The 14,728-nt window shown below is 40.6% G+C and overlaps 1 protein-coding gene across 3 annotated transcripts in view; it reads left to right on the forward strand.

Moving 5' to 3' along the window:
• Nucleotides 1–14,728, forward strand: part of LOC126501681 (aldo-keto reductase family 1 member C15-like) — a 28,896-nt gene continuing 14,168 nt past the window's right edge. Inside the window, exons 1-3 of one of the 3 annotated variants that reach the window (XM_050142481.1) lie at nucleotides 1–92; nucleotides 5,786–5,859; nucleotides 10,628–10,768. In XM_050142481.1, coding sequence (XP_049998438.1) covers nucleotides 10,682–10,768 — 87 coding nt within the window. In that variant the 5' untranslated portion in view covers nucleotides 1–92; nucleotides 5,786–5,859; nucleotides 10,628–10,681. Of the gene's footprint in view, nucleotides 93–3,941; nucleotides 4,193–5,785; nucleotides 5,860–10,627; nucleotides 10,769–14,728 lie in introns of those variants that run through there. The other 2 variants (XM_050142479.1, XM_050142480.1) reach the window with 2 other exon arrangements.

Here is a 14,728-nt window from a genome sequence, read left to right on the forward strand (position 1 = left end):
GCCAGCTGAGGGCACATCAAACCCTGGGCTTGGGAACCAGGGATCTGCCTGCACCTGAGCACAAACCTCTACAGACACCAGTGGCTTTGGTGGTGAGTTTTCCCCTTCCAGTCAGCTTACCCATATCTCACACTCCCAGCAATCCTCTGGTGTTCCTAGAAATGGGGAGAATGCCCCCAACCACAGTCTTCACTGCTACAGTTGAGCTCCTCACTGACATTTATCTCTGATTGCTTCCTATAGCTAAAACTACGATCAGAATACCCAGGGCAGGCGTTCCACACTAACACTATGTTGTGCCCAGATTATGACCCCCAGAGAGACCACCAGAAATCAGAGAAGTCCAGACTGCAACAGCAAGGTTTATTGTTACTGTTAGCATAATGCAGCTAGCATGGAACTCATCTCGAGCACTCATCACAGCATGGCAGGGAGGAGTTAGAGTTCTTGGGTGGGGTTAGCTTTTTAAAGGCAAAAACTACAAGCCCCTCAGGGTGGTCAGGGGTTTTGGTGCAATTTTTATTTTTACTTCTTGAAGGTCTTTGCTTTTTTCCATCCTGATTTGTCAGTTTGTTTTGTCTTTAGAGTCAGGTTACGTTACGCTGTCCCTGAGTTGGGGCATTTTGTGGTATACAGTCACCACCAGATGGTCAGACATCCCGACTCTTGTGCTTTAGAATTTTCTGGGGGGTGGGGGGGTGGGGCACCATCAGCTCTGGGATCATGAAGCTAGTCCGGGATTTTTGATTTTAAAACACTCAGCCAGGGAGTTCCTTTGAGAATAAGGGGTGAGGGTCTTACAACTGCACATACATTTGCTTTGGGACTGGGGTTCCTCAGATAATTTTGGTTTGTTTTTGCTTTCTGTGTTGTTGTTATTTTCCTTTCTCTCTCTTTTTTTTCTTTTGAACCACATGAAAGTGATCCCCACTGTGAGAGACCATCTATCATTTGACTTCTGATTCGCCTGGACCGGGGCCAGTTGACTTCATTAACACCCTGGCTATAGAGAGAAGATATTCTTCTACAGGCCTTGCTGTCTTTGTTCGCTGTTTTCACTTTTTTAGCTATGGAATATAAACCTTCAAATTATCAGCCACCTCCCTGTAAATGCTCTGCCAGTGTCCTGCCGACTCTGCTTTTCCTTTCTCTGGGCAGCCCCTTCCCCACCCATCTGAAAATGCTCTTTTTCTCCCACTCCCATTCCTTCCATTCTATCCCTGCAACCGCTAAGGCTGGTTCCACAGAAACCAACAAGATTAATCAGATCTTCGAGACAGCTGTTTTCATTTCCAGCTTTTGCTCCCTGTTGTGGTTTGTGGTGTGGCGGCATAGCAACAGGGTGGATCATGCTTCTAGGTCTCTCTTGTTGTTATATTTAAAACTCCCACGGCTCAAAAAATATACATATAACATGTGACTGCCACCATTTTGACAAAGGTCAAGTCACCTTACCACCAACTTAACAGAGGGCCAGGTCAGGTTACCAAGTCTCCCCATCTTTATTCAAATATTCCCTGCCTGGTCCCCCAGTGCTGATTCTGCTACATGTATGTTTTGTGCAGTGGCATGCCTTTGGTAGGGCCCACCAACAGCATCTACTTCGCTCAATTCCTGTTCACTCTGTTTGTGTGTGCATACATGTAACTTAAATGCACCTATGTTTACTGGTAAATGTTATAATTGGCTTCCCATGATATCTATTCTGGACTACCAATTCTCATGTTTTAAATTGGCCTAAGAGACACAAGAATTTTCCATACTACGAACACTGGACAGAAGCAAAGAGTTCAGTTACCCCAGGATGTGACCAGCACCCAAGTTCCTCAGGTTCTCGTCCCACAAGATGATGCCCACAGATAAGCAGGAAGAAGTCTTGAGATTCCAACATCCAAATTCCTTTAACCTGTTGTGTGTAACTTCCCTCCTTTTAATTATTAGAAAGTGGTAGGTGAAATTACCTGGGTGTGAGTGAAAAGAAAACATGGAACATGCAATAAACCCACTTAGAAGTTTATTAGAGGGGTGCATACAGGCCTGGGAATTGGTGTGCAGAGCGAGAAAGAAAGATGGTGTGTCTGTGGGTGCATATTCTGATATGCCACAAAAGCCATTGCCCTGGTTTGAGCTGCTACATAGCTCTGCAGACAAGCTGTCTGCCCTTAACAAAAGCCAGGATGCCTTGCTCCTAGCTTCCTTTGTTAAAGTGTGGATTACCTGAGAAGAGGTGTTGACTGGAACTGGTCAGGATGTTTGGGGTTTCTTTCCTTATGCAATTTGAAGGTTATCTTATAGAGATGCTAATTTAGGACCTACCTGACTGCTAGATGCAGAAAAGCCCAGGCACCTGGTTGCCTAGGCAACAGCCTTTGTGTGTTCCCGCTCATTTGGGATGGATATATAAGATGTTGGGACAATAAACGGAGAGTCTGGCCTTTTCCAAGATGACCGTGTAAGTTGTGTCTGATTATTCCTCGCGACTCCGTTCCAGCCAAGTTAGGAAGTTTGTGTTGGACCCAAACGGGCTCCGACATGTGTCCAGCTTTTAAAAGCTGCTTAGCACATGCACACAGGGGGTTGGAATGACTATGTCATACGTGGATGACAAAGATGACAGGCTCATGCATGAGCACAAGGGTTCAGCTGCATCATAGGTGGATGGAACTACGCATGCACACGTGTCACGCCAGGCCCTTTAACACTCAGGCATTTCCGCTAGAGAGGGCCCATCTGCACGTGCTTGCCTTTAGAACCTGGAAGTGCAGCCTTATGTGTGACTGAATAATTATAATGGGAATGTTATGACCTGCTACTGATTTGTACTGTTCCTTTAAGAGATAAGCCCTGCCCACTCCCCCCTTCTGCTGAGGCAAGCAGATCTTTCTTCTCTCTTCAGAAGAGGGGACTGCAGCCTCCTCTCCTCTCTCTCTCTCTCTCTCTCTCTCTCTCTCTCTCTCTCTCTCTCTCTCTCTCTCTCTCCCCCTCTCTCTTTTCCCCTTTCTCCTTTTCACTTTTTCTCTCTCCCTCTTTCCTCTTTCCCTTTTCTTCCACAACCCACTGAATGAACTATATCCACTTTCTCTGCATGTCATCTATCCATCTCCAACCCACCACGGTGCTTGTGGTACCACCGGCCCAGCTGACCTGCCGAGGTCTCTCACCCACAGTGGCCACAGGTGGTGGAACCTGGCTGCCCTTCAGGGAACTGTGCCATTTTATCTAAACTATTACAACATCATTCTTGAGAAGTAGACAAACAATAGTTTCTCATGGGAAAGACATGCTGTTATGAATCATATAGCTTTTAAACCATGACTGATAGTCAATTTATAATCCCTGAGATAGGAGTTAACAGTATAATTTTAAGATGTAGTGAAAAGATTTATAGGACATCTTTTAGGCTTCCACAGACAGAATTGTAGCTTCTGGTAGAGGGGAGAATGGCAAAGGCCACAGCAGTGGAAAAAGTATAGAAGCCCAATTCAATCTGTAACTGAGTGTGAACAACTGAGATAACTCATTACCTACGGACCAATCTGGCCTCCTTAGCCCCAGGATCCAGCAGGCACTGTTCCCAGGGAGTGTCTGTGTACATGCTACAGGGGCAGCAGCTCTAGACATGCAGGGAGGGGCAGGCGCCTCTCCATTCCTGACTCCGTGTTATAGCAAACTAAAAAGAGGAGATTTATGTACTTTAGGAAGAGAGAGCAGAGAGAAATGACAGGTTTTGGAGCAAAATAAAAGAGTCTAAAGCAGAGAATTCCCTTTGATTTTTCGATTGCTCAGCCGCGTGCCTCAGCAGTAGCAGGGAGTGACCACGCCTATTCTATAACTAAGGCCACAGCAGCTATTATGTGGTCCCGCCCCTTGTGCCATTTGTTGGCAGAGACACAGCCTTTTAGTACATGGCAGGGAGACAGGCTCTTCCCAAGCCCACGTGATAGACAAAGGCTTTGCCCTGCATGCATGCAAGCGAGCACAGCAGGGACAGGCTGTAGTTACAATATTGTGAACATCATGCTTTAGCTGGAGAGAGACAGAATTCACCATAAGAGAATCAAAAGTAAATCAGAGGGAGGACCAAAAAACTTGCACGTACTCTGACGGGTGGCCAGGCAATAAATACCACTACCCGTTGGTGATGTCAGAATACCCACAATCTCCAAGCTTCCTGGAGAGTCCCTGTTCACAGGTAACAGCTATGGGTCTTCTTTCTCAGGGATCATTGGCTATAGGTCCCCAAGGTAGAGGGAGCAGATGTTGGTAACAGGGCTCTGATGGCTGTGGATACAATTGAGATAGCCTTCAGGAAAGTGATTTCAATGAGACAATTCAACTTTATTCTAAAGTATGTGAAATATAAAGGATTGGGGACAGTAACTGAGGAATCACTGATTAACAGCAGACTCCTGTCATAGCTGGGTCAGTGGCAGCACCAGCCTATGAAAATAGCTAGAGCATGTTACTTAATTACCATATGGTCAGCAGAGGAAGGACATTTAAAGGGAACTACATTAAGGGTTGTGGAGGCCCTAAAATGTGAACCTATTCCACCTTGTCTGAAGGTCAAAGAGTTTCAGTTTGCTCAAAGTTGTTGAAAGCAACTTTGGCTATACACCCTGACCTATGGTGTACTTGCTTGGTGTTTTCCACAATTAGATGGTTGATGGATGTAGATCCACTCCTCCCTGACTAAAGATCAGAGAATTCAAGCATAGTTCTGCTCCTTCCTTTGATATAGGAGTTTTGACTGAGGGAGTGGCTTCCTTCTGGATAATTGGACTAGGGTGGGTTCACTGCATAAACAACAGACTAATTTTTTTTCATGAATTAATTTCTTAATGTCTCAAAGTACTGCAACAAATAACTGTTCTAGTTGTTCTTTGTGTCATGTTAAAGCAGTGTCTTGCCTTCTTCTCCCATTTTGCATTAGGGTATAAATATGTATGGAAAATTAACCATGGGCAAACTCAGTACCCAGAACTCAGTATACATCAGAGACTGGAGTGGCCCTCAGATACTAGCCCTATGTCTTTGTGATTCTTTCTTATCTTTGTTTCCCCTACTTAACATTTTCTAATCCTCATGCTCCCTCTCCTGAAATGTGTCACCTGCAGCAGGTAGGATTGTGGCAGAAGTCACCACAAAAAGGTGGCTCTGACAAAGGATCATCCTTGAGGTGAGTCAGGCAGGGAGCCTAGGGACATCTTCCAAATAAGAGCAGGTAGAGAGTAAGAATTCTCTCTGGGAAGGGCGCACTTCCTGTTGCTGAGTTGAGAGAAAACTGCAAGACCATGGTAGACTGTAACCTCTGATCAGTAGGGCCTCCTATCAGGTCCGTGTTTCTGTTGCCATCAGGGACTCTAACCCTCTTTAACTGTAAACTCAGAAAAACCTCTTCCTTCTATATGTTTACATTATTAGGGTATTTTATCACAACAATAGAAAAGTAAGTAACTAATATACCTAGGAGCAAAAAAGAAGAAAAAGCAAAGAAAAGTCAAACAAAATAAAAACAAGCCCTGTGAAGCAAGCAAGTGAAAATGTTCTTCAGAATTTTGGTTCCCTTTTTTTTTAATAGCCTTTCTGGATGAAAATTTGGGTTTGTTCATTCTGCCTCAGTCCATTGTATTCAGGACTTTGGGGTGCCTAGAAGCACGTTTACCTGCAGAACCATAATGCCAGGCCTTTTAATATTTTTCTTCTTAATGCAAATAAATGTTTTTCATACAAAATATTTTGGTTATGATTTTTCTTCCCTTTATTCCTTCCAATTCCTCTCCAGATCTTTTTCTGCTAAGCTGGTAGACAGTGAACTCCAGCAAGTCTGTCTTAGCCCCTTTGGAGACTGATTTACAGGTAGGTGTGCACAGGACACATAACTAGTTTTATGAGTGCTGGGATCTAAACTCTGGTCCTCACAATTGTGGAACAATGCTCTTAATTGATGAGTTCTATTTAGTCTGAAGATGGTTTTATTAACGTTCGATTAAACAACAGGGCAAGTGGAAAGGAGAATTCAGCACTTGTTAGGAGAAGGGAGAAGGAGAGAGGAAGGAGAAGGAACAGCAAAAAATCCTTTAAATAGAACAGTATAAGGTAGACATATTGAACAAAGAAAGAACTGGATACTCAGGGTTTTTCTTATGTAAGGGAAAGCTGTTTCTTTTAGTCTATTTGCTTTTAAAACTATTTTAACTACATTAAGCTCTTCAGCATGCATGTATTTTATATTGAGACTATTTCCTCAAACTCCCTTTCTTCTTGTTTCCATTACTCATAAGTCTTCTTTGTTTTCCTGAATGTTTTACTTCAAGATCATTCCACAGATAAATATAGACACATATGTAAATGGCTTAATATAGAATGTAATCACCAATGAAAGAAAGCCTTTAGTATTTGTCTCTGAGATTATTAACTATAGCAATGGAATATTATGAAACTATTTCTTACAATATAAGAGAATGGAATTTTTTCTGGACCTCATTTGGTTAATTTTTTATTTAACTTTGGTTAATAACAAATATTGAGGTCCCTTAAGACTTAATGACTGTTACCCCTGTGAACTTACACTGTTTGCTTATTCTGCCTTTACAAGACTAATGTGAGAACCAACCTTACCTGTTTTGTATTTCTCAAGTAATCAACTTTTATACTTTATAACCTAAGCTAATGTTTACCAGTAATCTTAAATTTTGTACTTTCTCATGCATCTTTCACACAGTATTTCATGTGTTCTGAGAATCATTTTCTGAAAGAAATCAAAAATAGAGATTGAACGCAATCTTCTAAAATAAATATCAACCATAAACGTTGAACACAACATGTAGATTTTGTTTGGTAAACAATGATGTTTGAGTACTGTTTATTATCTGGGTCACTTGTGGGCAACAGGAGTCAGTGATTTAATTTTTTTTTAAACTTCATTAAAGATCTCTGATAGTATCCTTCATTCCTTCCCCATGTGATAAATAGACATAGACAGACTTTCAGGCAAAAAGATAACGTGACAAGGACAGAGTCACAAGATGTCCTTCAGACAGGCACAGAGTTAGACTCAGACAAAAGATGGACAGGGGGTTGAAAGACACAGGGAATGTAAAGCAGAGAGTTCCAGTTTGGGCTTGCTCTTGGTTAAATGACACCAAGGAGAAGCATTTTGATTCCTTTTTTAAAATGAGATACCCATGCACTATTGGTGACTCATAGTCTATTATTGTATTCAAATCAACCACACATCCAAAAATTTAATCTTATTAGTATCCAGAAATTTCTTTGCTTCTGTAAAACTACATGAGTAAATAAAATCCTGAATACTGATGACTCACTCTGACTTTGTGAAAAAGTGTTTAGCATTCCTGTGGACAGCTCTCTTTCCCAGTTAGAGTAGCTTAATTGTCCTATTCAGTATCAATATTATCATTCAATAGACTGCTGGGCTGCTGGGCTTGTTACTAGATGTGGCTAAAATGCTTGCTTGGACTGCCAGCTTTCCTTCACAGGAATGTCATGCCTGACCATGAGGGTCTCTAGGAAGCTCATGGAATGGAAGGAATTCACTTTTCAATAAAGAAAAAAATCTAGATCTACTTGATTACTCAAGGGAAAGATGTATCTCTTAGTCTGATTTTTAACATCTATGGTTTAATTATTTAAGTTTCTGTATGTGCATTTATTGTATGTTTGGAATACACATGTAGAAATACATGCACACAACTTTATATATCTGCATTAAAAAATCTAAGAACCACAGTGAGAGAAAACATCTAGCACTTGCCTTTCTGAGCCTTTTAACCCAACTTGTACTTGGGTTTTAATATTTATTGAGTATGGTTTAAATTCTTATAATGGATTAAAACGAGCTAAATACAAGAACATTTCTTGTAGTAATAAGCATCACAAAGAAAAACAGTGGCATGAAAGGAACACCTGAAATGAAGGTAGAAATGGTTGGAGACTTCTCAGCAGTCAGTAATTCTCAACCTCCACCCAACTGTACGCCTGAGTAAAATTATGCCTGGTGTGTTGCCGGAAGCAAAGACCTGTATTTGGTTATAGTCATCTTAGCTCACAAGTTAAGTAAGATATTTACCTCTATAGGGCAAATTCCTGGCACGTATCTCTTCCTGTGAGTTAAAAGCCTCAGCAGACTTGCAGGCCCCAGGCTTCAGAAGTAATTAGCATTTTCCTTGTTAGTAAACATTTACAGACCCTCAGCATTTCCTTATCTCTTCCTATCAGGTAGGGCTGTCTGGAGACCTGACATTTTAGTTAGATCACTGATACTCCAGCTACCTACCCTCCCCCCTGCCTTTTTGCTATATAATGCTCCTGAGAAAAAAGTAAAGTTGGCAGCTTGATCAGAAAACAGACTTGCTGTCCTTTTCTTGTGTCTCTTATCTCTTTATTCCTCTCTCTTCCGGGTTCGTACTCTTGTTTGTGCCCTGCTGGTTGGGACAGTGCATCAGCATCTTTCAGAGACCGAATTTTATGATTTTTTTTAAAAAATGCTGCAAGATCCCCTGCATCAGTAGGCAGCAGAAATGCTGTAGATCCCAAATGGTGTAGTGGGCCATGTGGCAGCAGACAATGGGGCCCTGGGAGCAGCCAGTCCCACGTAGAGATGGCTGCTGGTCCCTAAGCAATGGCTGGTCCCAGGCAAGGAGACACATGGCATGCAAGCAGAAGACAGAAACATGGATGGACACGATTTGCAGAGTGAGGTTGAATATTTATTCAGGGAGTTATGAAGGGGGAAGGGAGAAAGGGAGAGAGAGGAGAAGAGGAAAGAGAGACAGAAGGGGGGAAGTAGAGAAGTGGGGAGAGAGGCAGATAGAAAGAGAGAGCTCATGCCAGAAGCTGAAGATCAGCCTGCCTCAGCAATTGAAGGAGGGAGTGGGTGTGGCTTGTCTCTTAAAGGGACCAGGGAGCAAAATCATAATATGAATCTCACAGACGCCTCTGTTCACCTGATCCTTTCCTATGAGGCAACAACACAGAACAATGCTTCAGCACAGCAGATTTCTCCTGGTTATTGGTGCGATTTCCTGGGAATCTTCCTACCGTTTAGCCATTTATCAAGAGTTCTCACAGGAAAGCACAGAGTACCTCTGGTTCTCTGGTTTCTTGCTTCATCTGATTAGTTTTTTTTTCCTAACCTCCAAGTTGAAAGTGAAAAATAGAAGCTACGTAGGCATCAATTCTCTGTCCATCTCATGTGATAGCATCTTGTTCACGCAGAAAGATCATTATAATTTTCTGTAAGGAAGATTAATCCTGTTCCTATCCTGTTTCTTCTTTGGCCACTACTTCTCTATGGTGAGAGATATATTGGGGACAAGCCTTTTTATAAAACGTCACTTTATTTATGTTTGGTTTAACAAATGAAACAAACAAAAAAGCAAATTATATACTCATTAAATTTATAACTGATAAAATTTGGGATCGTAATGTTAAGTTGGGGGCCTTAGCCTAGCCCTTGGCACTCACTTTGGAAGCCACCTCCCCTAAGAGTTGCCTCAGCCCAAACCTTGTCCTTTCCCTAGAGAGTGCCAAGGAAGCTCACTAAGGCCTGACCACTTCCTAGAAGGGTCAAAACCACTCCCGCAGGCTATTTAAACTGCCCAACAGATAAAAAACACATTGTCTCCCCTCTTCCTCTTTGGTGGTCATATTGGCTTTCTGTTTTCCCTCTCAGGGTCACACAAAAGAGCAGATGTCTAATTAAACCTGGATATCTTTTAATTTGGTCTGATTTGGTCAGATTGAGATTATTTACATCAGCAGAGAGGCTCATCTTTAAGGAATATTCCTGAGAGGTATAATATGCAATAAAAAGATTAATAAAATCAGGCAAAATTCTGATCCTTCCCAGAGATGAGGGTGAATTTTAAATTATAATACAAATTATAGGGCTATTGGAATACCAGTTGTAGTATTTCAAATGAGGAAGTGTGACATATCTGTGATAGTGAGAAAAGTACTACTTAGGGTTTTCTAACGATAGCTGACTTTCTGAATTAATTTAGAGTGTAATTTGCCAACACATTTATTGAGCCGCGTTAATACATTTTAGAACAATGTAAGGTGACACAGGAGAGCACGATGAATCTTATCTAGTGAGACTCTAGGAGTCGTGAAGAACCCGAGACTCAAGCACGTGTGCTGAGCTTAATAAGCAGAATTCCTAAGGTTGGTAGTGACTGAGCTAGAAGAGAACAGGCTATTACAGAAGCAAACAGCTGTTTAAACAAAGGCAACATTCCAGAGATTCATCTGTGATATAAATCTAGGTTTTCATGGATAGAACTTATTAAAGAAGCAAAATAGAGAGAATCTGAATTTTATGTGAAACCTTAACACATGGAAGAAGAAACTTAGATAACTAAATTGAAGGTATAAAGTAAGTCTGGTGTAATTATCAGGGGCAGATTATCACAGCCAGCTTTTTTGTTTAGGGGCTGAAAATCAAACATCTTTTAATACATAAGCTTTCTGGGTGTGTTTGTTGTAGAGACATGAAGGGATTATAAGAAAGGCCATGGACTCACTCCAATCATGAAGCCTTTGCGTGGCCCCGCCTGTCTTGACAGATATAAATAGTGTTGAAGGTTTGCCTTTTATTTAGCTCAGGTTACTAAGGAAGAAGAGAAAGAGTCAGACTTGTTGGACTGTGGACACCATGGATCTCAAGCATAATAGTTCAGTGAAGCTGAATGATGGAAACTTGATGCCAGTGCTTGGATTTGGCACGTTTGCTCCAGATGGTGTAAGTGGGACTCTCGGGAACCAAAGCATTAGATATCAGCTATCCTGGAAGTGCATTCAGAAGGCAGGAGACCTGCACCTGGTGAATGAGCCACCCAGGCTTCCCTTTCCCTGTCTACAATTTACTTCTGTTCATGCTTGAGGATGAGTATTGGTACTTGGTGAGATGCCAAGATTTTGAGTCTGGAGATTTGGAGGTTAAGGATTTTGTAGGCAGATTATATCATTATTGTTATTAACATTGTTTCCTGACAAATCTCAATGCTTGCTATATATTTAAGTACTTATATCTGTAAGTATAATGAATCCTTGATGTAAGTATTCTTATTAATTTTTAAATTTTTATCATATAAAGCTCAGGTTTCTTCTGCATTCTAGTCTTGGTTAGAAATCCCTGTGGGCAATGGATAGAAGAGAAAATGGCTAACAGTAGGGACATTGGACTGTAGCTTTGGTATGAGTTTTTTTTTGGAAGAAGATGTATTTGTTAAAGAATATCAAGTATTTGAACAAATTTTAAAATTTCATACAGGTACACAACATGTTTCAATCTTCTGCATCATTCATTCCATATCTCCAACTATGCTTAGACTCTCACGTCTCTTTCTCAACTTCATTTCTTTTCTCAACTTCTTCCTCCTCCTCCTCTTCCTCCTCCCCCTCACCACCTTCTTCTTCTTCTTCTTCTTCTTCTTCTTCTTCTTCTTCTTCTTCTTCTTCTTCTTCTTCTCCTTCTCCTTCTCCTCCTCCTCCTCCTCCTCCTCCTCCTCCTCCTTCTCCTTCTCCTTCTCCTCCTCCTCCTTCTTCTCCGCCTCCTCCTCCTCTTCTTCTTCTCCTTCTCTTCCTTTTCCTCCTCCTCCTCCTTCTCTTCCTTCTCTCTCTTTAAATAACACACTATAATCATTAATAGTGACTATATGCACTTGAATATGAGGTCATCCACAAGAACATGGCCAACCTAATTATGGCCACATGTGTGAAGTGAATGGATTTTCTATTTCCCAGAAATCATTAACTTTCAGTAGCAGTTCTTTAGGACCGGGGGGGGGGGGATAGGGGGACATGGTATTGTCAGCCCATTTTCAGTCTGCATTGAAGTGTTGACTGGATTGATATTGTGAAGGGTTTCTGCAGACAATGACAGCTGCTATCAGCTCATGAATACAAGCATCCATCTCATTCAGAAGATACTGTTGTACACCAATTTTCCTGTTTCATGATCTCTGTTTCTTGCACTCTTTTTTTCTCCTCTTCCATGTCATTCCATTAGCCTCTTGAAGAAAGAGTAAGCTATAGAAGTCCCATTTATGGGTGAGCCCATCATGGACACCTGTTCTTTGGTAATATACAGTTGTGGGTCCTGGTATTAGTCATTGTCTATGGCAAAAAAAAAAAGCTTCTTTGATGAAGACTGAGAGATGCACTAATCTATGAGCATAAAGATAAACATTTACAATATAAGTCCAACTTTAAAAAAAGTCTCTGAAAATCCACAATAATTTCATTCGTAAGTTAGTGTTCAAGACTCGCAAAATATAAAGTAACAAAAGAATGGGATCATACTTCTTACCTAACTTATTATGTACCCATCCAATAAGTCACTGTAGTGAACTGAAATTGATAAACACTAGTCACAGGTAATAGAACCATTGGGTGGCTTGGGAAGGATTGTCTCCAAATGACAGGGATCAATATATTCAGTGTTGGTGGAAAGATGACAAAGTATTAGTATTGAACAGAACCAGTTTGTTTTATCTGACATTTATTACTCTAGTTAAAGACAGAATTGTATCTTAGGAAACAAAACAAAATCATTCTTACATAATGTTTTCATTTGTAAAAGTAAATGTAGTACATACCATTGAGAAATAGAAAGGAACAAACAGAAGCTTCTTTTACAATCTAGTTGAAGTTTTTATTCTGAACTTGATTCTTACTCAATGAATGACCTCCCTATGAGGTCACTTCTGTAACAAAAGCTTGCTCCATTGTATGCTTTGTGATATTATTTGTCTACCTAAGTGTTCTGGGAGCAATACAAACACAGGATATCTGATTAAGTCATTAAACTATACACTGTTTGAAATTTGAAGAAATTTTGTAAATATTATTATCCTGACTAGCACCCATCAGCAGCTTACTAAGGTGTGGTACTTGTTCTGGTAACAATAACTGGTCAGACAGCATTCTACCCTTCAATCTTCCTACTTCTGATGCAGACCAAAGGACAGACTCATGTAAACTTCCTGCATGTAACATTAGTGGATCAATTTTTGTCAGTAAAAATAAGCATTAAAATCAATAAACTAGTATTTAAACTAGAAAGGACTAATACATATTTTACTTGTCTGGAGTATCATCTATGATGACTATACTTTTGGTTTTGAATGAGTGATTCATTAAATATATGCAAGAAAAGTAAAAGTAGAAATTATGAGGGGCAAATAGAAAAATGCAGAAGATATATAGCAAAACAATAAATTAGGGGCTGAAAAACATCTAGTAGAAACTGTGAGAACCCCATTAAGGTAACCAGATAGAATTTTCCAGTTAAATATACATCCTGGGCAGAGTGAAGTATCTCCTTGGGTGAGGGTTCCAAGTAACTGAACAAACAGCATCAGAGAGAGTTGACATTATCAAATTTGGCTGCAAACTGCATCCAGCAAGAAGTAACTGTGAAAATTGAGGCAGTAAATTAGCATTCCTTATTTAGCTCTCTCTCCCTATGAATGAGCTTTCTGTGGGACAACTTTCTTTCTCCTCTTCTTCTTCTTCTTCTCCTCCTCCTCCTCCTCCTCCTTCTCCTTCTCCTTTTCCTCCCTCTCCTCCTCTTCCTCATCCTACTTCTTTTCATCTTTCATCATCTTCTTCTGTTGTTTCTGCTGCTTCTCCTCCTCGTCTCCTTCCTCATGCTATAGCGTTTTCATATCATGAGATAAAAAACAATCCCCTCTGTTGGAAATGGTTAATATTCTGTTTTTAAGGAATGTTTTCAATACTGTTCACTGACTGAGAATTTTTTTTTCCCCTGGTACAAAACCAGAGGGTCAACCTGACCCAGAGCAGAGAGTTTTCCAGGAAAACTGATATAAACATGTTTGGGTCTGAAGTTGGTGGAGAGGAAAATCTGCTTCCAGAGCCAGCTTCTCAATGACCTTTAGCAGCCTATGACAATTTACCGACATCGTGTACAATATATATTTTCGCATATGCATATTAAAGCAATCCTGGTAAATTGTGTCACTCTTACTTAATAACTGATCAATTTAGTGTTCATGATCAAGCTTCTAATTGTCATTAAAATCATCCTGTGAATTATAGGAGTCTGCAAATGCTATACATGCATTTCTGTGTGGTTTTCACAACAAAATAGAGGTATTCGAAGCATAGTTGAAAAACTGTTAAGATGAGGGTGATGAGGAGGAAGATGATAATGATGTTGATTAAAACAAGATCTCATGGTCCCATGATTACCATGAACTTACTATGTAGATAAGGATGAACTTGACCATCTGATCGTCCTGCCTCTCCACCTCCCAAGTGCTAGGATTGTAGATGTGAGCTATCCCATCCACTTCTCATACTTTCTTGTGTAAAGACTGTCTCCTTCTCTTCTTCCAGAAACTTCATGGAAGAAGGGAAGCCAGTTTTTCATTGAAAAATGCCTAGTGCACACTGACTTCTCTTAGGATTGGAGAGGGAGTGGGAGTGAGGGAGTGGGAGGGAAATAGGAGGAGGTGGAAATTTTTAATAAATAAATAAATTTTAAAAATTTAAAAAATTCCTAGTACTCAAGAGCCTAACATAGTGTTGGGCTAGATGGCAGCACTTGGTAAATGCTTGCTGCATAAATGCTGAATGCAGAGATCTGCAAAATGAAGGTAATAAAAGAATCTTGAGTAAACTGAAGAATTATTTGGGCAAAATTGAGAGCAATGGGAAATAAGAACTAATTTTC

The sequence above is a fragment of the Alexandromys fortis genome, unplaced genomic scaffold, assembly GCF_014885135.2.
Source record: "Alexandromys fortis isolate MF-2015 unplaced genomic scaffold, M_Fortis_MF-2015_v1.1 scaffold_5, whole genome shotgun sequence".
NCBI classification, from domain to species: Eukaryota; Metazoa; Chordata; class Mammalia; order Rodentia; family Cricetidae; genus Alexandromys; species Alexandromys fortis.